At 49.1% G+C, this 25,592-nt stretch overlaps 1 protein-coding gene across 1 annotated transcript in view; it reads right to left on the minus strand.

Moving 5' to 3' along the window:
- LOC311240583 (voltage-dependent T-type calcium channel subunit alpha-1I-like) overlaps positions 1–25,592 on the minus strand; it is a gene marked incomplete at its 3' end in the record, with an annotated part of 344,683 nt that overhangs the window by 137,254 nt on the left and 181,837 nt on the right. Inside the window, 1 exon segment of the mRNA XM_084329158.1 lies at positions 8,964–9,064. Coding sequence (XP_084185284.1) covers positions 8,964–9,064 — 101 coding nt within the window.

Consider the following 25,592-nt stretch of genomic DNA (forward strand, 5'->3'; position numbering starts at 1 on the left):
AAAATGTGCTAGAATCATATAAAAATGTGGACGCATTTGGTCTATGTTCCGTTATATATTAAACTAAATAAGACTTGTGCACATCTAGTTGGACCCCGACTGGAGGTGCAGGTCAGCGCAAGATATATGTATAAAGCTAAAAGAAGAAAACCTTCAAAAGAAGGGACCGCACGAGTCTTATTTAGTTTAATATATATATATACGGTACATAAAGTATTATTGTATCATCAGTACAGTGTTTTTTTTTTGATCCACCTTTTCTCCCATTTTTCTATATTTTCTCCCATCCCAATTTCGTATCATCCAATTCAACCCTCCCCTGTCACGAAAGCTGTTTCTTGCCTCCCACAAGCCGGCTGCAATGTGGACTAAGTCATACATAGCACAAGTCCCCTCCGGTACTTGAGGTAACAGCAGTCGCATCTTTTCACCTGCGCAGCTCGATCTCTCAGTGTCGAGGAGTAACGCGTGGGAGGCTCACGCTGCCCCCGACACTTCCTGATTCTACTGCGCAGGCGCACCAACCGACTTGTAGGAGTCGCTTGTTCACAACGCCCGATCCCCACCCATCAGTTTCCCACCCCCTAATACGGCCAATGTGTATTACTGCGGACGACCAGCTAAACTGAAAACAATGTGGAGAGCTGGATTCGAACACGCGAATCCTAGCGTCTCCACACTGGTGGCGAGTGCCTTGCCCACTACACCACCTAGCCGCCCTATCATCAGTACAGTGTTATATGGGTAGACTATAGGTTGAGGTAGGTAGTAACAACAGTGTAAGTTGTTATAGGCAGTGAAGGTACTACTGTAGATAGGTATAAACTGAGTAAAGGCAACAGAGTTCAGAGTTCATACAGTATGGGAAACAGAGCTTAGAGTACAGTATAGTCAATAGAGTTCAGAGTTTATACGGTATGGGGGTGGGGCTGTCACTGTTCAGAGAGCGCCTCCCAGAGGGAAGGAGGGCAAACAGTCTGTGATTGGGGTGAGAGGTGTCCTTGACAATACTGTGTGCCTTCCTCAGACACCGTTTGTGCTGGATAGTCTCAAATGCAGGAAGTGATGTATCGATGATGCTTTTTCAGGTTTTCGCCACCATCTGCAGTGCTTTCCGGTCCGAGGCAGTGCAGTTGCCATACCGGACTGTGATGCAGTTGGTGAGTATGCTGTCTGTGGCACACCGTTAGAAGTTCACCAGAATCGGAGGACACAGGTGGGATTTCCTCAGTCTCCTCAGGAAGAAGAGATGCTGGTGAGTTTTCTTGATCAGTGTCGAGGTGTTGAGGGTTCCTAAAGTCAACGATGAGCTCTGTGGTTTTCTTGGTGTTGAGGGCCAGGTTGTTGTCTGCACTACAGTATGACAGTGTTGCACATTTAGTATGCAGCAGTCCAGGTTCAGTAGCAGCAGTCTGCAATAGCTGCATTTTATGTAAACAATGCAGACAGCAGGTGAGCAGATATGCAAAGTGGAATATTTTAGGTTTATGAGGTGAGACACCGAATGGCCTGGTAGTACAAATTGTCCTTGAGTCTGGTGGTACGTGCAGCTCTGCTCCTGTATCGTCTGCCAGACAGTAATGTAATGTAGTCTCTGTAATGATGTGCTGTGCCGCCTCCACTACTCTCTGTAGTGATTAGGGATGCACCGATCCAACTTTTTCAGTCCCGATACCGATACCTGAGCTTTGGGTATCGGCCGATACCGAGTACCGATCCGATACCCATTGTTCAATTAATAAACTGTATGCCTCACTGTGTGAGACTGGGATCATTCTTTTGTGCAAGGCAACATCAGGCTTGACTTAAAACATTACTTTCCTAACTTAGTGAAACTAAATGTAACAAATTAACACATATATAAATGTACTGAATTGTTATTTATTATTTTATTTATTATTATATTATTATTTATTTTGGATTTCTTGGTGGGTTTTTGTTCTTGATTTATTGTGATGTTTCTTCTCGACTTGTTTAATTAAAGACTTGTCCAGAACATCCAGACATTACCTTGTGATTTCGGGCTTTACAAATATATTTGATTTGATTTGATTTGATTTGATTTGATTTATTTGTAGGAAGTACTCTCCTTGATCTCATACTCTCTCTGTGCTGTCTAAACCAGTGGGTCATTTGTTCATCCACATATAACTATCAACGTTTCAAACAAGTTCTTGCAGCTGCCTAGTGAAGATCAAACTGTCAGTACTTACGGCCATATCGTATTGTGCAGATGCATGATCTTTGACGCATACAATACCCATGAGCCTCGCCAATCTTCAACCAATCACAAGAGCACAGCTACTCTGACGCTGTTATCCCGTGTAATCTGTCTCGCCATTCACCAGCTTCTTTGTTTTCAATGATTGCCATTCATATTTATGTCCCAAAGCGTTGAAAAACAAGCATTTTCAGTTTGAAATGTAGTTCATTGTGCCCATTACTTTTTTCTAGTTTTTCAGTGTTAGACTCAGACTCCCAAGATGCAACACTGAACGTCACAGGAAGTCCTTCGTGCCAACAGCCATCAGACTGTACAACGCATCACTGTGCCTCACTGCCGCACTGAGCAAATCCCTGTATATCTTCCTGTACATTTACAAGCAAAGCAAATTCAAATTTGAGGCGAAAATGTATCTGTATCCTTTCGTAATTAGCACCATATTCATACCTTAGATAGATGATGATGTTAGGTGTACAGTGTGTCATTATAAGAACTGAGATGTCATTAAGCCTTATTATCCACATTTCCCAGCTATCATACCTAGGATGGGATTTTGGTCACTGTAAACCTGGGAATGTCTCTAATTGGACAATGATGGAAATTAATTCATGAATGTTTTCAATGCATAGTTTTAACTTTTTTTCTATTTTGATAAATGGCGTGAGACAAATTATTGTTGTACGTCATTTGAATTGTGCCATGTAAGTTTGTCAATTTAAAAGTGTAATTGTCAGCTTGCTAACGTTACGTTATAGTATAGTATAGTAATATGTATCTTCACAGATTAGCACTGCGTCAGGCTTATCAGCAGAGTTTGTGTGAGGTTTCTGTCCTTGCTCTCTCACTCGTTCTGTTCCTTTAACCACCCTCGCTCTGTTTTCATTTGTTTTTCTGTTAATTATTTCAATTCCCTCATTCACACGCTTCTCCCCAGTGACGTCATCAGAGACGTCGCTGATTGGTTCTCTCAGGACCGCACGCTTTTCAATCACATTCCCCAGCTGTCACTGCCTTTCAATCAATCGATCCCTTATTATTTATACCCCGTTTCTCCACTCTAAGTTTGTTGGATCGTCTTGATTTTTCTCTGGTTGCATTTCCCCGTGTTGCTGCTGCTGCTGCTTTGCTCCTTGTGCTATCTCCAGGAATTTCCAAGAAGCCTTCCCTTGGACACCTGTTCCCGTGGCGCGCCCTCGCTCCGCTGTTTGTTCCAGCACCATTACGCATTGCGTCTGGGTGAGTCTTTATTGACTGTCTTGATCTATTCCGTTTTTCGTGTGTAACTATTACACTGAAGACTACCACCTTTTGTCAGACAGTCACTCACCCAGCTTTTCTATTTTTGCTTGTTCCCTTATGGGATAATATTTGTTGGGACCTTCCATCTCCCTCTGTGTGTTGCTCACACCGAAGATATTATTTCACTATTGGATTGTTTGGACTTCACTAACTGTGTGTATATTACACGAAGATATTCACTGGGACTGTGTTTGGATTTTTGCTAACGGTGTGTACATTACACGAAGATATTCACTGGGACTGTGTTTGGAGTTTTGCTCACTGTGTGTATTACACGAAGAGATTCACTTGGGCTGTTTTGGAATTGAGCTCACTGTGTTTAAATTACACGAAGAATTGTTCACCCTGTTCTCCTGCTCGTTCAAACTGCACTGTGTTGACTCGTTCCCTCTCTCCCTCTCTCGGTCTCGCAACACATCTGAGATTCTGCCGAGAGAATTCTGCAGAGCGGTTCAGACGTCAACACCTGCTATCCCCAAGACTACCATCACGGGAGAAGCTGCAGAGCAGCAGAACTTTGCCCCTTGTCCTATGTACCTGTCTTGTTGACTTGCCTTTCCTGTACTCTTTATATTTAGTATCAAATAAACAAGCCCTCGTATTTGGCAACTCTGAATTCCTACTCTCTTGTGTCGTCCCGGTGGTCCTGGGTAGGCCCTGGCTCGCGCTGCACGAGCCCCACATCGCCTGGTCCTCCGGTACCATCAGGGGCTGGAGCTCCTCCTGTCACGCCCGCTGTCTGCAGGCGGCGTCCTGTCCCCCGCCCCGGAGGCCGGCTGGTGAGTTGCCCCCGGACCCCTCGTCCATTCCTCCCGAGTACCACGACCTCATGGAGGTATTCAGTAAGACCAGGGCTCAGGCCCTTCCACCTCACCGCCCCTATGACTGCGCCATCGACCTCCGCCAAGGGGCTCCCCTTCCCGGCAGCCGCCTCTACAGTCTGACTGTCCCGGAGAAGAAGGCGATGGATCTCTACATCTCTGAGTCATTGGAAGCAGGACTCATTCGGCCTTCCTCCTCCCCGGTGGCGGCCGGGTTCTTCTTTGTTGGTAAGAAGGATGGGGACCTGCGACCCTGCATCGACTATCGTCAGCTCAACGAGATCACCATCAAGAACAAATACCCCCTACCTCTCATGAGCTCCACCTTCGAGCCACTGACCCAGGCCTCGTTCTTCACCAAGCTGGACCTCCGAAGTGCCTACCATCTTGTCCGTATCCGTGAGGGCGATGAATGGAAGACCGCCTTCAAGACCCCCAGGGGCCACTACGAGTACCTTGTAATGCCGTTCGGCCTCACCAACGCCCCGGCGGTATTCCAGGCACTCATGAACGACGTCCTCCGTGACATGCTGGAGGTGTTCGTGGTGGTGTACCTGGACGACATTCTCATCTTTTCCAGGACCCTCGAGGAACACATCCTGCATGTCCGCCGTGTGCTGGAGCGCCTCCTCCACAATCGGCTCTTCGTCAAGGCGGAGAAGTGCCGTTTTCACTCCAACTCCGTCGACTACCTGGGCTTCATCGTTGAGAAGGGCTTGACCCGAGCGGATCCTCGCAAGATCCAGGCTGTGGAGGATTGGCCAGAACCCACCACTCGGAAGGAGTTACAGAGTTTCCTCGGGTTCGCCAACTTCTACCAAAGGTTCATCCGGAACTACAGTCAAGTGGCGGAGCCACTTACCAAGCTGACCTCCCCCGCTCTGCCATTCGACTGGTCCCCAGCGGCATGCGCTGCGTTCCGCTCCCTCAAGAGAAGGTTCACTTCCGCCCCTATCCTGCTCCACCCTGACCCCAAGAGACAGTTCATCGTGGAGGTGGACGCCTCGGATTCTGGCCTGGGCGCTGTCCTATCCCAACGTTCTCTTTCAGACCAGAAGGTGCATCCTTGCGCCTTCTACTCGCGTCGCTTCCTCCCCGCCGAGAGGAACTACGACACCGGCAATCGGGAGCTGCTGGCGGTCGTGGCTGCGCTGGAAGAGTGGCGTCATTGGCTAGAGGGTGCCGAGGAGCCTTTTACCATCTGGACGGACCACAAGAACCTGACGTTCATCCGCGCTTCCAGGCGCCTCAACGGTCGGCAAGCGAGATGGGCCAGTTTCCTCAGTCGGTTCGACTTCTCGCTGACCTTCCGCCCCGGTTCCCGCAACACGAAGGCCGACTCCCTGTCCCGGATGCACTCCAAGGGGGCTCCACCCTCTGAGGACCCTTCTCCCATCCTCCCGGAGGCCCGAGTGGTTGGAGCCATCACCTTGGGCATCGAGGGTGTGGTGAGGCGTGCCCTGCGCTTCCATCGTGCTCCAAGCAACGTCCCTAGGAATCGTCTCTTCGTCCCCGACTCTGTCCGGTCCCAGGTACTGCTGTGGGGCCATACCAGCCGGTTCGCCTGCCACCCAGGCGTCCATCGCACGTTCTCCTTCCTGGCTCGTCGTTTCTGGTGGCCCACCATGCGGAACGACGTCAAGGAGTTCGTATTGGCCTGCGCGGTCTGTGCCCGCAGCAAGGCCTCTCACCAGGCACCCTCCGGGCTCTTGCAGCCACTTCCCATTCCGAGCCGTCCATGGTCACATGTGGCGCTCGACTTCGTCACTGGTCTACCCTCCTCCCAGGGGAACACCTGCCTTCTGACCGTGGTGGATCGATTCAGCAAGGGGGTCCACCTCGTGGCCCTCTCCAAGCTTCCCTCAGCGGACGAGACGGGCAGACGGAGAGGATGAACCAGAGCGTAGAGTCCGCTCTTCGGTGTGTGGCAGCCGAGAGACCGGCATCCTGGAGCCGTTTCCTTCCCTGGGTTGAATACTCCGTCAATTCAATGGTCAGTTCCGCCACCGGCCTCTCCCCTTTTGAGGTCTCCCTGGGCTACCAGCCCCCTCTTTTCCCCGCACAGGAGACGGAAGTGGCAGTTCCCTCCGTGCAGGTCCACCTCGACCGCTGCCGACGAGTTTGGGAGATCACCAGGACCGCGCTGCTCCGAACATCTGAGCGCGCCTGTCGTGGTGCCGACCGGCGCCGGGTTCCTGCGCCGACTTACCGCCCTGGGCAGAGGGTGTGGCTCTCCGCGAAGGACCTCCCGTTACGGTCCTCGGCCAAGAAGCTCAACCCCCGCTTCGTCGGGCCTTTCGAGGTCCTAAAGGTACTCAGTCCGGCGGCCCTGCGCCTGAAGCTTCCTGCATCCATGCACATCCACCCCGTGTTCCATGTCTCCCGGGTTAAGCCCGTCTCCCTCAGTCCCCTTATGCCTCCAGCTCCTGATCCGCCGCCTCCCGTGTTGGTGGATGGTCACCCCCAGTGGCAGGTCCGCCGGTTGATGGGCGTTCGTCGGCGGGGCCGGGGGTTCCAATACCTGGTGGACTGGGAGGGTTACGGCCCTGAGGAGCGTAGCTGGGTCTCCCGGCAGCTCATCGTGGATCCCGGCTTGATCACCGACTTCCATCGAGCCCATCCTGACGAACCGGGTCGGCCTGGTCGCCGGGTGGCTCCCGTGGAGGGGGGGGTACTGTGAGGTTTCTGTCCTTGCTCTCTCACTCGTTCTGTTCCTTTAACCACCCTCGCTCTGTTTTCATTTGTTTTTCTGTTAATTATTTCAATTCCCTCATTCACACGCTTCTCCCAGTGACGTCATCAGAGACGTCGCTGATTGGTTCTCTCAGGACCGCACGCTTTTCAATCACATTCCCCAGCTGTCACTGCCTTTCAATCAATCGATCCCTTATTATTTATACCCCGTTTCTCCACTCTAAGTTTGTTGGATCGTCTTGATTTTTCTCTGGTTGCATTTCCCCGTGTTGCTGCTGCTGCTGCTTTTGCTCCTTGTGCTATCTCCAGGAATTTCCAAGAAGCCTTCCCTTGGACACCTGTTCCCGTGGCGCGCCCTCGCTCCGCTGTTTGTTCCAGCACCATTACGCATTGCGTCTGGGTGAGTCTTTATTGACTGTCTTGATCTATTCCGTTTTTCGTGTGTAACTATTACACTGAAGACTACCACCTTTTGTCAGACAGTCACTCACCCAGCTTTTCTATTTTTGCTTGTTCCCTTATGGGATAATATTTTTTGGGACCTTCCATCTCCCTCTGTGTGTTGCTCACACCGAAGATATTATTTCACTATTGGATTGTTTGGACTTCACTAACTGTGTGTATATTACACGAAGATATTCACTGGGACTGTGTTTGGATTTTTGCTAACGGTGTGTACATTACACGAAGATATTCACTGGGACTGTGTTTGGAGTTTTGCTCACTGTGTGTATTACACGAAGAGATTCACTTGGGCTGTTTTGGAATTGAGCTCACTGTGTTTAAATTACACGAAGAATTGTTCACCCTGTTCTCCTGCTCGTTCAAACTGCACTGTGTTGACTCGTTCCCTCTCTCCCTCTCTCGGTCTCGCAACACATCTGAGATTCTGCCGAGAGAATTCTGCAGAGCGGTTCAGACGTCAACACCTGCTATCCCCAAGACTACCATCACGGGAGAAGCTGCAGAGCAGCAGAACTTTGCCCCTTGTCCTATGTACCTGTCTTGTTGACTTGCCTTTCCTGTACTCTTTATATTTAGTATCAAATAAACAAGCCCTCGTATTTGGCAACTCTGAATTCCTACTCTCTTGTGTCGTGCGTTTGGGGTCGGTGTCAAACCATAACAGTTTGTCCAATGTGAACAGTTAGAAGGTCCTGGGTTCGATTCCCGCTTGGGGACCAGGTTGCTGCGTTGCCAGGTACCCAGGTGGGGTATCTCCTGGGCCTTTCTGCGAGGAGTTTGCATGTTCTCCCCGTGCTTGCAAGGGTTTCCCCTCCCAATAAGATAAACCCAATGGAAAAACATGCAGAACAAGATCGCTAACGCTGCTGCGTCCCTGATGAAGACGGACAGGAGCTATTGGATTGGTCCCCGGGGCGCGGCCCACACCGCAGCCCATGTCTGCTCTTGGAGGGACTGATGACGGGACTTCTTCTTGTTATTTTGTACAGGATAAATTACATAATCCTGGTCCTCACCTATGAAGCCCTTCCTCAACTGCTTCCCCCATATCTCATAGACCTCCTCTCGCCCCGTACCAACCCTCTCGCTCCCTCAGATCCACCTTCTCTCCACCAACCAAATTAATCCAAGCCTGTCAGTCTCAGGTACAGAGCCTCCTCCAGGGCGGCCTGCAGCGCTCTGAACCTCAAGACATCAGGGATGTTGTTTGTCTCACTACATCCCAGCCCTTATTGTAAAGTGATCTCAGTACTGGAAAAGCGCCAAAAAAAAAGTATATCGAATTTATTATTATCATTTTACACACTCTTCAAAAAAAAAACATCATGCAACTATGGGCCTCGGGCGCTGAAAGCCTGTGAGGAATACTGAGGAGAATACCAAGCAGTCAGAGTCTCAGTCACACACACACAGACTTTGATGAATCAGAGAAAAGGGGGGGGGGGGGGGGGCTGACTCACTTGTTCTGTGGCGAGAAGAGGAAGACAGACCAATCCTCTCTGGTTTCACACCAGTCTGGCCTGTACACCTCCATCATCTTCTGAATACGAAAACACAGGCTCTGGAGAGAGAGAGAGAGAGAGAGAGAGAGAGAGAGAGAGAGAGAGAGAGAGAGAGAGAGAGAGAGAGAGAGAGAGAGAGAGAGAGAGAGAGAGAGAGAGAGAGTTTGTCAGTTGTAGTTTGGCTTTATTTTGGTTATTTTGTATCTTGTGTTTCTGCAGTACAATGACAATAAAAGCTTCTTATTATCCAGTGTTTCTCAAAGTGTGGGCTGGGCGGCGCAGAGGCATGACAGGGGGAACCAACACGCTGAACTATTGTTTTGACGTCGGTGTGTTTCTCACGGTTACGGCTGCAACGATGAGACAATGTCGTCGATGTCGTCGACCATGAAATCTGCCGTTTGTTATATTATTTCAACATAATAAAGTAGCTATAATGAGTCAATAGATAAAAAGCAATACTGGCTTGTAGGTTACTCACCCTACTCCACACTACACAGCATTTACAGACATAAATAAACGTCATGGCTCATCTCCTACTCTGGGTGGTGACAGAGAGGCAACTACCCATGTGACCTAAGGACAGTAGTACCGCACTTGAAAAACACGTCAATAGTTTTTTAATGACAAATTAAATTAATTGTTTTACAAATGTTTCTGGTAAATTAATCGTTAATCGAAGAATGCTGGTCGGCTAAAGGGGGGCCTGACAGAAAAGGTTTGAGAACCACTGTTCTTATCTTATCTTATTATTGAGTGATTGAAACCTTTATTTATTCTCAAAAAGACATTGAGGTTTTAGGGTGCCCAAGTGGCGAACCATGCGCTGCGTCGCGAAGCGGCCGACCCGGCCGACCCGGGTTAGATTCCCAGGCCCGGCGTCCTTTGCAGAATGTCTCCCCTCCGCTCTGTCTCCCGTTCTTCCTCTCTCTCTCTCTCTCTACCGGACTGCCCGGTAGTAAAAAGCAATAAATGCTAAAAAATGTATCTTAAAAAAAGAAAATACATTGAGGTTTTACCCTAATTTGCAATGCCGTCGAGATTACAAATTCAAACAGTGCTGAATACACATAAGAGGGATAAAAGATGTTTGCATAAATAGGACGAAACGCTGGTGAAAAGAGAAAAATAAAAGAACAAAGAAAGAGAGATGAAACAGTTACACACATAGGCATTTCACACCGTGCCGGAGCCGGTTCCCGAACGTAATCTAGAACCGGCCGGCGCGTTCACACTGGGAATAATTGGTTCGGAACATGATGGAGGCTTTAGTTCGGCCCTCTAAGAAAACACTGAGCACCGATTTTTCATGTTCCGAACCAATTATTCCTGGTGTGAACGCGCCGGCCGGTTCGGGATTACGTTCGGGAACCGGCTACACCACGGTGTGAAAGACCTAACTGAGGTAGGGAGGTTTGTGATCATGTTTTTAAATTGTTAAGGAGTTGAAGATCATAACAGTGCAAAACAGAAGACCCAAGTTCAGACTGAACTCATGGGACCTTGAATGTAAGCCAATCATTTGAGTGGGTCAAATAAGGTCCATATCTAGCAACTAATGCCTGTTTCGCCTCTCTGATAGAGAAGACCAACCCTAAACTTTTACCAGTAATGAATCTAAGAGATTATAATTACATGCACGTACATTCTTGAAGAATTTAATTGATCAATGGACAATACACTTTTTTCGGAATTTCCATAATCCATCAGAAAGTAGACCCTCCTGCTCCAATGATTATACACAAATATAATTAAAGACTAACACCCACGTGTTGTCTAGTGTTAGTCCTTGTATCAAGGGCTCAGTCAGTAAATAAGAGAATAAATTCCTATTCGTTTTTTTTGTGGTGGGGCTACCCATGTGTTTACATTTGGAATACAGATTGGGCCTTTAAACAAAAAGAAACACCCAGAGAAAATAACATGCAGAAATATTATAAATCACTTATTTCCAACATGGTCCTTGATAAGGCAGACAATTATAGGACAACACACACAATCACAAGATAAGAACTTATTGGGGAATATAAATATAAAAAAGCCTTGGGCGAGAGCCAAAAGTACAATTTATTTTTATTTTTTAAACCTGATTCTATTAAGTAGTAGGAAGGAATGTGTTCTGAAATGTGCCACACAGAGATTAAATGCGCAATTTTTTTTATTGATAATAGAGATTTGGGGAAAAGTGTGTAACTGGGTGAAAGAAAACAAATTGGTGCAAAACAACATTGAACCAACTTCAAACAAACTAATGATGCTTTACAAGATTTGTCAATTGAAGGGTTGCAATTGAAACAAATGAGAAAAACTAAACGATTCAGAATTACATCAGATTCCAGCTTGTCTTGGTCGGCTCATATTGATGATGTAGGAAAGTGGGGAATGGAGAATGATATTGCTACGGCAAGGAAATATGTTCATCGAGAGCAATTAGGGGTTAAGTGTCTTGCTCCAGGACACTTTGACACACTGCCCGAGAGGAGTGGGAATCGAACTACTACTACTACTACTACTACTACTACTACTACTACTACTACTACTACTACTACTAATACTAATAATAATAATAATAATAATAATAATAATAATAATAATAATAATAATAATAATAATAATAATAATAATAATAATAATAATAATAATAATACTATTATTACTACTAGTATAACAGAGCTGCCAGGGTAACCTCTCATGCAGAATAAGCCTTCTCACATTTTTCAGAAAGGTATTATCCTCAAGGAATCCTATATTTTAAGCTGATCTGTTACAAAGGATCAGATTAAACCGAATATCTATATTTATTTATTGATATATATTGCATAGTATTTGTATATCGTTTGATATCCCTTGTATATTCCTTGTACATATACACGGAATATCCCTTTAGTCCAGCCCATAATATTTCATTCTCCTATTGGACAGTGGTCCACCGGCGCCAGGGACCGGCCCCCGGAGCCAAGTTCAAAGTCACCGACACGACATGTCTGTACTTGCCCCGGCCCTGCCCAGGGATACGGCGACAGAAATGAGAGTGGCACTATTTGTTCACCGTGCGTATAAATACGGCGCAGGTGAATGTAGAAGCCCCTTAGCCCCTTACCTCCGTACCCTTCGTCCTTTTAGTATGTTACCGATAAGTTGAAGCCTCACCCACGATACAACGTGCGGTGAAGTATGGCCTGTTTGGCCTCAGAATAGAGCATCGAGACCGCGTGCGAATTAGTAACTGAATTGTCAGAGTTTGGCGCTATACCGTCGAGTGCGACATATTTCTATTGAGTCTTTAATAGTCTATTTGTGTATAGTGTATCGTGCGGTTAGAATTCTATAGTGACCAGCATCTCCAACGCTTTCTCGTATTAGCTAGAGTTCTTATCCAGGCTGGGCCGACCGCATGGCGCTTTCACCCGAGGAGACCTAGGCGAGAGCCGTATGGACATGTACACTGGATTAATCTACCCGACGACTACATAGCCCTTTGCGGCTGGAATATATTTGCTTTGGTCCTATGATTTATGGAGCGGATAATCGCCGACGCCTGCACGTGTTGGATTTACCCCGAGAGGAGTCAAGTCGAGTCGGCGCTCAGAGAGCCTGAGGCCGCCTAGCTTTCTTCACTGTAGAGCTACAGTCTACCAGAGAACCAAGCTGTATTCGTCTGTGGATCAAGAGACTACTGCACCGGCTTCTGTACCTGAAGTCTCCCTAGTCATCGTTGACCAGACGTCCTACTACCGACAGATCTTCTACCCCCTTGCTGGCTTACAACCAGTGGGAACCCCTTCCAGTATCTCCCGCTATTACTAGTGTACCATAGATATAATTCCCTAAGATTCAGGTTGTATAATTACCTCCTGCGTAACCAGAGAATGGACATTCGTTATTGATTTGCCTACGCATACTCCTTTGCCTTACAAGTGCATTCAAAGAATAATGTAAAGTATCCTATGTACCTTTTGCTCCATTAAATACTTGATTAATACCTTTGACTGGAACCGATTTCATTGTGGGAAGTGTTCATCATATTCATATATCGTGTACTGTATGGCCAGTAATTAAAGTACATAAAGCGGTAGTGGTTTAATGATACTGTTGTGAAGGGCCAGATTAAACCGAATATATATATTTATTTATATATATATATTTAATTGTATTTGTATATTCTCTAATATTCCCTGATATCCCTTGTATATTCCTTGTACAATATGCATTGAATATCCATTCTAGCCTACTGAACATCCCATAATAGTCTCCATTCTACTATTGGTCGAGACCTTGGTGCCAGGCTGCCATACCCCTCAGACCCAGTTCAAACGTACCGCTCAACATGTACGAACAAGTCCTAGTTCCGCGTAGGAATCTGGCTACCGCACCACTAATGGGACTATTTGTTCATAGTGCGTATATATACTGCGCTACTAAAGTAGGACTTCCTTTTCAGTCCAGTTTCTTACCCTCCAATAGAGTCACAGACGTAAAGCCTCCCCGCGACGCCACGTGTGGGAGTAAGGCCAAGTTCGCCTACCATCGGTATTGAGACATCGTGTATATTAATATTTGAATAGTCATATTTGGCACTATATCGTCGAGTTGGACGTAGTCTATTAAGCTAATAATAGTCTGTTAATATATAGTGCTTCGTACGGTGAGAATACTACCGTAGTCAGTACCCCATCGTTTCGGGCAGAGAACTGGCTGCTTATCCAGGGTGGTTGACCCCACGTGAAGCTGCACCCGAGGAGCCCCAGAGCCGACGAGCGAGTGGACCTGTATACCGGATTATTCTACCGACGACAGCCCGCCTTCCCAGGCACGGATTATGCTTTGTATACGTTGATTATTCCATGGATAAAGACCCCCGACACTGCCGTGTGTTGGAACCCCCCCCCCCTGGAGAGGACGCAAGGTGAGGAGACGCTCTGCAAGACGAGGTCGCTTCACGTCTCTCCTCCGTGGACCGGAGGACGCCGGCCCACAAAGAGTCCACCTGCTTTCATCTGTGGTCCAAGGATCGCCGGCGCATTGAACGGCACTACAGTGGGTTCACCTGGGATACCCTTGGCCGGATGAGGCAGCCGGATTCTACCCCCCCCCCCTTCCTACTCCTGTCGGCTTACAAGCGACCGGATTAACCCCCCCTAGTGTATCCAGTATATAATCATTCAAGTATCATTGCTGTTATTCCTTAAACTATTCCAGGTCGTATATGTACCACCTGCGCATTCAGAGATTGGACATTCTCTATTGATATACCGACGAATACTCTTGCCATAAAAGTGCATACTAATTCCCATTCATAAATGTGATTGATTTGATTAAGTGCTTGCTCTACACACCATCGCTGTGTAGAAATAAAGACCTATTTCTAATTCGTACATTTGTGTTGGATCCGTTTCATCTACGTGACAGTGTTCATCATAATATATTTATGCCGTGTACTGGGTGGCCGAATATTAAGTACAAAGGTAGTGGTAGTAAGTATCATATCTAGTAATACAGTCAGGGAATTGTACCCCTCAGTTACAATTGGTCCTTCGAGCCGGATGGTAATCAGTGTAATATTAATATAGTGTTATTAATATTGAAATGGCCTATGATGAACACTCCACGAAACGATCCTCCTAACCAACGCCCGCAGCGCGAACGACGGCTCCCTCAGTACTTAGAGGCTTACGCTGTCAGTCAACAACCTAGTCTTCTACTAACAGTAAACGCGGTAAAACTAGAAAGTAAAAGTATGTCTAACCCCAACGCCCAGACTACCCCGACCATAGAGGCCCCTACGGGTTCTAATGTAACTGACCAAGTTCACGGTGGGGACCAGTGGGAACCAGACATGACTTCACACCCCGCCAGTACTGAAGAAGTAGTCCCCGATGAGTCCCGGGAGGAATACAACGCTACCGAGACAGAACTCGGCACGGAAGAAGACGGGGAGAGCACCGTGGAGATAGAGCTCCAAGGCTCCGCAAGGAGTACCCCGAGGGAAGGCTCCCCTATACAACCGCCTTCTCCCAGCGAGGCAGAGAGGACCCTACAGCAGGCCTTCCTCATCAGCCTGAACGCCGCTGCTGAACGCGACCGACTGCAGATCCAGCAGCGGAGCGAAGAAGAGCATATACGTCTAGAAATAAGACGCATTCAGAGAGAAGAGAATGTGGCCCGAGACCGAGCAGACAGCCAGCGAGCAGCTGCTGGTGCTCTACGGGAAGCAGAGCGCGACAGACAGCAAGCGCAACTAATAGAACAGCTGATCAGACGGACAACACCCTCTCCCTCCGCCAGAGGCTCCAGGAACTCGTCTAGACACACCTCCAGGGCGGCATCCCCTAGCCGAGTAAACAACCCTGAACTTGACCAACAGACGAGGTCTATACCCCCCACAGACCACCTCCCCCCACCGGTCCAAGCGAGACCTAGCAACCGGGAAGGAGCAGCATATCCTGTGGAGAGGCTAAACCAGAGACTACAAGCACTGGATGACCTAACTGAAGACGAAGAGGAAGAGGAGGAGAACCACGCCCGACGACAGCACAGTACTCTACCGGACCAGGAGGTCCGGTACAGCCCAGGCTATACTCCCGCGGAGCTGCGCTACAGACCCCCGACTCTATACACGGGTGAGCACGACGCACGACCCGCACCGAGGAACAGCACCTGGACAAGCGGGCCATGGTACACTGCCGGTACCAGCCCATACCAAGGAGCGGGAGGAGACTCGCCTAGGAGGCCTCTCCCCCAACGCTCGCCGATGTATCCACAGTCAGCGTCATACATTGGCACGCCTATGGTACCCGACTTCACCCAAGAGAACCGGGCCCAGTATACAGAACTCCGCATGTGTCTGGAGACCATGTTGGTGGATGTATTGGATGAACGCCACAAATACGCCATCCTACTGAAGCACTTAAAGGTACCCCGCGCACATAATATAGCGCTCGCCTACGCGACTTCCACCACCCCATACACAGCAGCGCTGGTAGCATTGGACCAGAGGTATGGGCGCATATGGGATTACGTGATCCAGGAGATCCGACACATCGACCGCTTACCCCCAGCAATAGACAATCGAGCACTGGACGACCTGTCCATCAGAGTGCAGTCCCTGGTAGGGATGTTGGGAGCGCAGAGAGAGAAGGGGAGGCATGAACTTTACGCCAACTCAAATGTGGAAAGGATCTTGGAGAAGCTGCCGTCCGCTCGACAGGAGCGTTTTAGGCGGCAGAGAGATCACCGAGATCCGAATGGCCCCGAACCGAACCTCCTCGATCTAGCAGACTTCCTGGCGAGAGAAGTCAGCAGCCTACGGCTAGATACATTCGGACGGAGCACCCCTGGCTCCAGAGAAGGAACCAGACGACTAAATGATGGAAGAAGATCGGTGACTGTGATGCACCAATCGGAGTCAGTACCGAGCAGCAGGAGCCACAGTACCCCCTCCAGAACGGAGAAGTGGAAGATAGTGTGCCCCTACTGTGAGAAAGAACACTGGCTAGCGCAATGTGACTCCTTCCCCAAGCTGAACGCGGAGGAAGCAAGTCAATGGATAAAGTCCAACAAGCGCTGTTTTCGCTGTGCGCGCTCACACATGGCAGCCGAATGCCGCTTAAAGAAAAGGTGCACCAAGTGCGATGGAGCCCATCTGGACATACTTCACGACAGTAACAGACGGCGCCCTTCACCCGCACCATCCAGCAGCAAAGCGAGCGTCATGTACATCGATCCCGCCAGCAGCAGTGGAGCCCGAGTACTCCTAAAAGTAGTGCGTGTGACACTAAGCTACCAGAATAAAGTCCTGGACACTTACGCCGTCCTCGATGACGGGTCAGAGAAGACCCTTCTGCTCGCCTCCGCTGCGGCCCAGCTAGGGCTGCGGGGAAGCGAAACCCAAATGACAATTCGGACAATAAGACGAGATTTGAAGACGATAAAGGGCGAGAATGTCTCATTCTCTATCGCAGCAAGCGGCCAGCCTGAGCGACGGTACCAGATTACAGACGCTTTCACCAGCCAAGAAATAGGACTGTCGCGGTACACATACCCCGTCGCCAAGCTGATGGAGAAATATGCACATCTGCGCAAGTTACCGATCCCGCTCATAGACAATGCTATGCCGACCCTGTTGATAGGCTCCGACCATGCAGACCTCATTGTCCCGATAGACCGGGTTCATACCGGACCCCGAGGCTGTCCTGCAGCAGTCGAGACCCGTTTGGGATGGACTCTCCAAGGCCCGCTCGCCAAATCTCTCAACCGAAGTACAGCCACTAGATGTCTCCACTCCCGAGTCACAGAGGGAGAAACCGCACTCCTGCAACACGTAGAGCGGCTATGGACCTTGGAACAAATGCCCTTTAAGAACGGAAAGAAAGACATTCGCTCTAAAGATGACATTTACGCCATTCACCTCCTCGAGACAGGGACCAAGAGGGTCCCGGTCAACGGCGTGTTGAGATACGCCACGCCACTCCTGCGGCGAGAAGGAATGCCTACTTTCCACGCCAAGACAGACGCCACAGAACGGTACCTGCTGAACACGGAGCGGCGCTTAGCCAAGAACCCCGCCCAAGAGAGTGTATACCGCGCTGAGATTGAGAAGCTCATCACAGCGGGACACGTCACAAAGATGGACATTAAAGAGGCTGACCAGACCACTGAATCGTGGTACGTGCCTCACCACAAGGTCCATCACAACGGTAAAGACCGCATAGTATTTAACTGCAGCTACCAGATCGGATCCCAAAATCTGAATAAAGAGTTACTGCCCGGTCCCACACTCGGCCCCTCCCTACTCGGCGTTCTACTCCGCTTCCGCCAGGAAAAGGTGGCCATCAGCGGGGACATTAAAGGAATGTTCCTGCAGGTGAGATTAGTAGAGGAGGACAAGCCCCTGTTACGGTTCCTATGGAGAGAGAAGCCAGGAGTTGAGCACCCAGCCATCTACCAATGGGAAGTCCTCCCCTTCGGAACGACGTGCAGCCCCTGCTGTGCTACATTTGCACTACAGAAACATGTAGCAGAGGACCCAGCAGCGGACGAAGAGGTCCGACACAGCGTAAAGAACAGCTTCTACGTAGACAACTGTCTACAAAGCCTTTCAACCCAGGAAGAAGCCGAGGCTCTCCTGATTAAACTCCGCGCCTCATTGATCAAAGGCGGCTTTGATCTCAGGCAGTGGGCCAGCAGCGATCCGCAAGTACTGCGCAGCCTCTCCTCCGAGGACAAGGCAGCCAGCAGCGAGACCTGGATGGCTACAATCCCGGGAGAAGCCCAGGAGATGACCCTGGGATTGGTGTGGCGATTCAAAACAGATTCGCTTCACTACAGACACAAGCCCCTGACTACGGAGCAGGGAAGGCCGGCGGCGGCGCCGACCACCAGACGGAGTGTGTATACAACACTCGCCCGACAATATGACCCGCTAGGATGTATTCTACCGTACACCACCAGGGCAAAAATGATTGTACGAGCATTGTGGGACAAGGACCAGGGCTGGGACGACCCCATTCCCGCACACCTTACATCCACCTGGAGAGAGTGGGAGATGGAGCTCCACTCACTCCCAGGCGTTAATATGCGCCGAAGCTACTTCCCACCCACGGTGAGGCCAGAGACATGTAAAATGGACTTACACGTCTTCAGTGACGCCTCAGAGGTCGCATACGGATCAGTAGCCTACTTGCGGGCCCAAGAAAGGGGGGGAGAGATCTACACAGCATTTGTCCTCGCCCGCTCGAGAATAGCCCCACGCAAGCAACAATCTATCCCACGTCTAGAGCTCTGCGCAGCCCTAGCCGGAGCGCACCTAGCCACGCTCATCCAACGTGAGCTCACCATACCGGTGTCTAGAACAATCCTGTGGTCAGATTCCACGACAGTACTCGCCTGGATCAAATCGGACTCATGCAAGTACAAAGTCTTCGTGGGAGTCAGAGTCACCGAGATTCAAGACTTAACCGAAGAGTTAACCGGAGAAACAGAGTGGCGCTACGTGGATACAAAACAGAACCCAGCTGACGTCATCACCCGGGGAATCCCCCTGGATGACCTCACCCGTCACAATGTCTACAGTGACGGCCCAGCATTCCTAAAGCTCCCGGAAGGAGAGTGGCCCACGCCTATCCCGAGGGAAGCCAGTCAGGAGGAGGCTGAGAATAAGAAGCCTGTGTTCTGTGGATTGAGCACTGTTATCTCCGCAGACCCCAACACACTCCTGATGGGGCGGCTAGATCCCGCGTTACCCCAGACAATGTACCGGCCTGAAGAAGCGAACGGCCGACGAATGTGGAGGTACAGCCAAGTATTAGCCGACAAGTTTTGGAGCAGTTTCCTACTACACTACCCACCGTCTCTACAGACCCGCCAGAAGTGGGTAAAGGAGAGAGACAATTTGACAGAAGGAACAGTCGTCATGATTATTGATCAATCACTGCCCAGAGCTATGTGGCCGGCCGGCCGCGTAAGCAAAGTGATCACCGGTGCCGACGGCAAGGTCCGAGCAGCTGAAGTGCTCGTCCAGGGTCGCACTTACACCCGTCCCGTGGCGAGGCTCATAGAACTGCCCCGACTCCCAGACACAATCGATGATGACCATGACCCTATAACCCTATGACTTTGTGAAGTTGACTGACCCCTACAGCAAACCCTTATGTGTAAATAGACAACGCGATTAATCTGTCTCTGTTTAACTGATTAGGTCTGGGACCAATCAGGGGGTGGCTGTTGTGAAGGGCCAGATTAAACCGAATATATATATTTATTTATATATATATATTTAATTGTATTTGTATATTCTCTAATATTCCCTGATATCCCTTGTATATTCCTTGTACAATATGCATTGAATATCCATTCTAGCCTACTGAACATCCCATAATAGTCTCCATTCTACTATTGGTCGAGACCTTGGTGCCAGGCTGCCATACCCCTCAGACCCAGTTCAAACGTACCGCTCAACATGTACGAACAAGTCCTAGTTCCACGTAGGAATCTGGCTACCGCACCACTAATGGGACTATTTGTTCATAGTGCGTATATATACTGCGCTACTAAAGTAGGACTTCTTTTTCAGTCCAGTTTCTTACCCTCCAATAGAGTCACAGACGTAAAGCCTCCCCGCGACGCCACGTGTGGGAGTAAGGCCAAGTTCGCCTACCATCGGTATTGAGACATCGTGTATATTAATATTTGAATAGTCATATTTGGCACTATATCGTCGAGTTGGACGTAGTCTATTAAGCTAATAATAGTCTGTTAATATATAGTGCTTCGTACGGTGAGAATACTACCGTAGTCAGTACCCCATCGTTTCGGGCAGAGAACTGGCTGCTTATCCAGGGTGGTTGACCCCACGTGAAGCTGCACCCGAGGAGCCCCAGAGCCGACGAGCGAGTGGACCTGTATACCGGATTATTCTACCGACGACAGCCCGCCTTCCCAGGCACGGATTATGCTTTGTATACGTTGATTATTCCATGGATAAAGACCCCCGACACTGCCGTGTGTTGGAACCCCCCCCCCTGGAGAGGACGCAAGGTGAGGAGACGCTCTGCAAGACGAGGTCGCTTCACGTCTCTCCTCCGTGGACCGGAGGACGCCGGCCCACAAAGAGTCCACCTGCTTTCATCTGTGGTCCAAGGATCGCCGGCGCATTGAACGGCACTACAGTGGGTTCACCTGGGATACCCTTGGCCGGATGAGGCAGCCGGATTCTACCCCCCCCCCTTCCTACTCCTGTCGGCTTACAAGCGACCGGATTAACCCCCCCTAGTGTATCCAGTATATAATCATTCAAGTATCATTGCTGTTATTCCTTAAACTATTCCAGGTCGTATATGTACCACCTGCGCATTCAGAGATTGGACATTCTCTATTGATATACCGACGAATACTCTTGCCATAAAAGTGCATACTAATTCCCATTCATAAATGTGATTGATTTGATTAAGTGCTTGCTCTACACACCATCGCTGTGTAGAAATAAAGACCTATTTCTAATTCGTACATTTGTGTTGGATCCGTTTCATCTACGTGACAGTGTTCATCATAATATATTTATGCCGTGTACTGGGTGGCCGAATATTAAGTACAAAGGTAGTGGTAGTAAGTATCATATCGCTGCTGTCGGGACAAAACCTCATAACTCCATTTTTTTTTATATATTTTTTTTCTATAAATCAACTCCGTAGATCATCCTCCATATGTGTGTGTGGGTTTTACAAAGTTTAAACAATGGGAAAGCATTAAACCGATCATCTGTCTAAACCTCCTAACACTATTCACCCTCAAATCTGTGTTCGTTTTTTTCATCTGCTGAAAAGTTGGGTTTTTGGAGTTATGAGGTTTTGGCCCGACAGCAGCGATATCTAGTAATACAGTCAGGGAATTGTACCCCTCAGTTACAGATACCATACTTATCAATACAGTCAGGGAATTGTACCCCTCAGTTACATGATCAATTACAGTATAATGAAAACAATCACACTCATGTCACCAGACTCCCTCAACCTACAGTAGGACTAATCATTTTAAATCTACCGAGCATATTCTACGGAGCCATATTCTCTGGAACAAGCTACCAGTATCCACAAGGCTAGTAAAAAGTTGCTATAGTTTAAAAAATATATTACTACAGACTGCAGTACGTCAGACTACAGGACAGTCAGTCTGATGTACTGGTGAGCAACACCGGCGCCCCCCAAGGAACTCTGCTGTCACCCTTCCTTTTCACTCTCTATACCTCCGACTTCTGCCACAACTCAAGCGGGTGCCACCTGCAGAAGTTCTTTGACAACTCCTCCATCGTAAGCTACATCACAGACGATGATGAGGAGGAGTATAGAGCCCTGGTGGAGAGCTTTGTGGGGTGGAGCGACAGCAACCACCTCCAACTCAACACCAGTAAAATCAAGGAGCTGGTGGTGGACTTCCGGAGGGGCAAAAAGAGCCCCCCCCCAACTCCCATCACCATCCAAGGGGATGAGGTGGAGGTGGTGGAGACATATAAGTTCCTTGGGGCACACCTGCACAATAAACTGGACTGGTCGGACAACACAGAGGCCCTCTACAGGAAGGGACAGAGCAGGCTTTTCTTCCTCAGGAGACTCAGGTCCTTCAACGTGTGCAATAGACTGCTGCAGTCGTTCTACTAGTTTGTAGTGGCCAGTGTCCTCTTCTATGCTGTGGCATGCTGGGGGGGCTACATCAACTCGAGGGACACCAACAAACTGAACAAGCTGGTGAGGAAGGCTATCTCCGTGGTGGGAGTCAAGCTGGTGGTGGTGGCAGAAAGGGGGATGAGAAGGAAGCTGGCTGCTATCCTGGAGAATCCTTCCCACCCCCTCTACGATGAGCTAGTCAAGATGAGAAGCACGTTCAGTCACAGACTCATAGGTGTACGCATAGGAGGGAGGAGAGTGCGGTAGTTGCTGTGCCTTTCTCTATCAATGTTCAGGGACAATATTTTTTGGGGGGTGGGACAGGTCCGTTTATAAACATTTTTGCCTACCTTTTTGGGGTGGGTATAGGGGGGCGGGCGGACGTCAGGGTTGTTTGTGTGTACTTTTTATATGTGGGGTTTGTGTGGGGGCGGGAGACGGGACAGGACTTCTCTCTATACTATTAAACATTAGCACGTTATTTATTTATTTTGTGGTAATGTTACAATATCCTATGAATCATTAAACTTTTCTTTCCTGTAATGTGCAGGGGCTGAATACTCACAAACGAGTGAGCTGGTTAGATTTTCTGGGGAGGAAGAAGGTAAGACTTGGCATTTTGTCAAGAATCCCATCTTTTGCTAAAAGACATAAACCGGCTTAATAATAAACATTTCACTGTGCCGGCTTCCTCCTCATTTAGCAAAAAATCAAGAGTAATTTTTGTTTTATCCACTTTTTCTCCCGATTTTTCTATTTTTCTCCCATCCCAATTTCATATTTCCAATTTTTCCATCCCCTGTCTTGAACGTTGCTAGACTATGCCTCCCACTGGTCGGCTGTAGTGAGGATAGAAGCCTTGCATCACGTGTCCCCTCCGGTACACGACGAGGCAGCCTGTCTACCCCAAACTATACCCCAAAATACCCCAAAGTACCGTGAAATACCCCAAAATACCCCAAAGTACTGTGAAATACCCCAAAATACCCCAAAGTACCCCAAAGTATACCCCAAAGTACCCCAAAACATCCCAAAGTATACCCCAAAGTACCCCAAAGTATACCCTAAAATATCACAAAGTATCACGAAATACTATTTGGGGTATTTTGGGGTATTTTAGGGTACTTTGGGGTATTTTAGGGTACTTTGGGGTATTTTGTGTGAGGTTTCTGTCCTTGCTTTCTCACTCGTTCTGTTCCTTTAACCACCCTCGCTTTGTTTTCATTCATTTTTTCTGTCAAGTATTTCAATTCCCTCGTTCACACGTTTCTCCCCGTTGACGTCATCTGAGACGTCGCTGATTGGTTCTCTCACTTCCCCACGCTTGTCAATCACATTCCCCAGCTGTCACTGCTTTTCAATCAATCGATCCCTCATTATTTATACCCCTTTTTCCCCACCCTAAGTTGTTGGATCGTCTTGATTTGTCGCTGGATGTTTTTCCCCGTTGCTGCTGTTTCACTTTGCTGTTCTCCAGGAATTCCTAGAAGCCTTCGCTTGGATACCTGCTCCGTGGCGCGCGCTCGCCTCCTCTGTTGTTCCTGTTCCTTTTACGCAGCTCGTCTGGGTGAGTTTTTCTAGATTGACTGTCTTGACCTATTCCCGATTTTCGTGTGTAACCTTTACACTGAAGTCTACCACCTTTTTGTCAAACAGTCACTCACCCAGCCATTATCGATTTTGCTCTTTCCTTTATGGAATAATATTTTTGGGATCTTCCACCTCCCTCTGTGTGTTTGCTCACGCCGAAGATATTATTTCACATTTGGACAGTGTTTGGATTTTTGCTCACTGTGTGTTTACACGAAGATATGATTTCACATTTGGACAGTGTTTGGATTTTTGCTCACTGTGTGTTTACATGAAGATTTTCACTTGGGCTGTTTTTGGAATATTGCACATCACTGTGTTCTTAACACGAAGAATATTACACCCTGTCCTCCTGCTCGTTTCAAGTCTGCTCTGTCACTGACTCGTTCCCTCTCTCCCTCTCTCGGTTCTTGCACAACATCTGAGAGATCCGCCGTGAGAGATCTGCAGAGCGGTACAGAGGTCTGCTCCTGCTTCCCAAGACCACCCTTCCGGGAGAAGCTGCAGAGCAGCAGAACTTTGCCCCTTGTTCATTGTACCTGTTCTTGTTGACCTGCTTTCCCTGTTTTCACTTATTCTTATTACCAAATAAACAAGCCCTCGTATTTGGCAACTCTGAATCCAACTCTCTTGTGTCGTTAGCATTTGGGGTCGTTGTCAAACCATAACATTACGATCCAACCACAATGACGACCCCAGCCGACACAGAGGGGGTCAGAACCGCACTTGCAATTCAAGTCGAGTTGACCAGGGATCACGGTCTCCAACTAGAGCGGGCTGCGGCTGCGGTGCAGAACCTCAGGGACCAGGTCCTGCCTATGCAGGGTTCAATGGCCGCTATGGCGGGACAACAGTCCGAGATTCTCGCCCAGCTTAACTCGCTGGGCGACGCCGTTAATACTTTTCATCTCTCACACCCTTCAGGAACATTCCCCGCAGCCCCAGCAGATCTCGCACCTCGGGAACCCCTTCTCTCCGTCCCACGGCTGTTCGACGGTAATCCCGAGGAGTGTGCCACATTCATCATGCAATGTGAGTTGGTTTTCCGTCATCAACCAAGCCGTTTTTCTGCTCATGGGTCCCGAGTGGCTTATATAACCAACCTACTTTCAGGCCATGCTGCCCAGTGGGTCACTTCCTCCTGGGCAATGGAAGCAGATTTTTTGTTCTCCTACCCAGACTTCGTGGCGGAGCTCCGCAGAGTGTTCCACCATCCTGCCCGAGGTCTGGACCCTGGAGCCCGGTTGGGGACCTTCCGACAAGGGAGCAGCAGGGTGACGGACTATGTCATGGAGTTTCGACTGGCGGCGGTGGAGAGCGGATGGAACGAACCTGCTCTTCGCCTAACCTTCATAAGGGGGCTCAGTGACGCAGTCCGGGACCAGCTCGCTACCAGGGAGGTGCCCGACTCCCTCGAGGAGCTGTTTAGCCTTGTCATCCGTATTGACGGACGCCTCCTGGAGAGAAGGCGCGAGAGGGCCCGACTGTCACCTCCTGAAGCACCCCGGACTCCTGGACGCCCCGTCCCCAACACTACTGATGGTAACAGGCTTCCCCGTCCGGTGCGCGAGGAGGAACCCATGCAGCTGGGACGCTCTCATCTGAGCCAGGCGGAGCGTCAGGCAAGGCTCAGGTCCGGTCTCTGCCTCTACTGCGGAGGTGCGGGACACCGTATCGCCGACTGCCCTACCCGGCCAAAAGATCGGGCTCACCAAGACCCCGGGAGATCCTGGTGAGCCGTTTTTCCCATTCCCAGCGCCGCGCACCACCTGACCATCTGATGAGCGTCACCCTGGCCTGGGGGGACCAACGTGCCACGGTGGAGGCCCTCATCGACTCT

The sequence above is a fragment of the Notolepis coatsorum genome (assembly GCF_963971535.1).
Source record: "Notolepis coatsorum genome assembly, chromosome: 14".
NCBI classification, from domain to species: Eukaryota; Metazoa; Chordata; class Actinopteri; order Aulopiformes; family Paralepididae; genus Notolepis; species Notolepis coatsorum.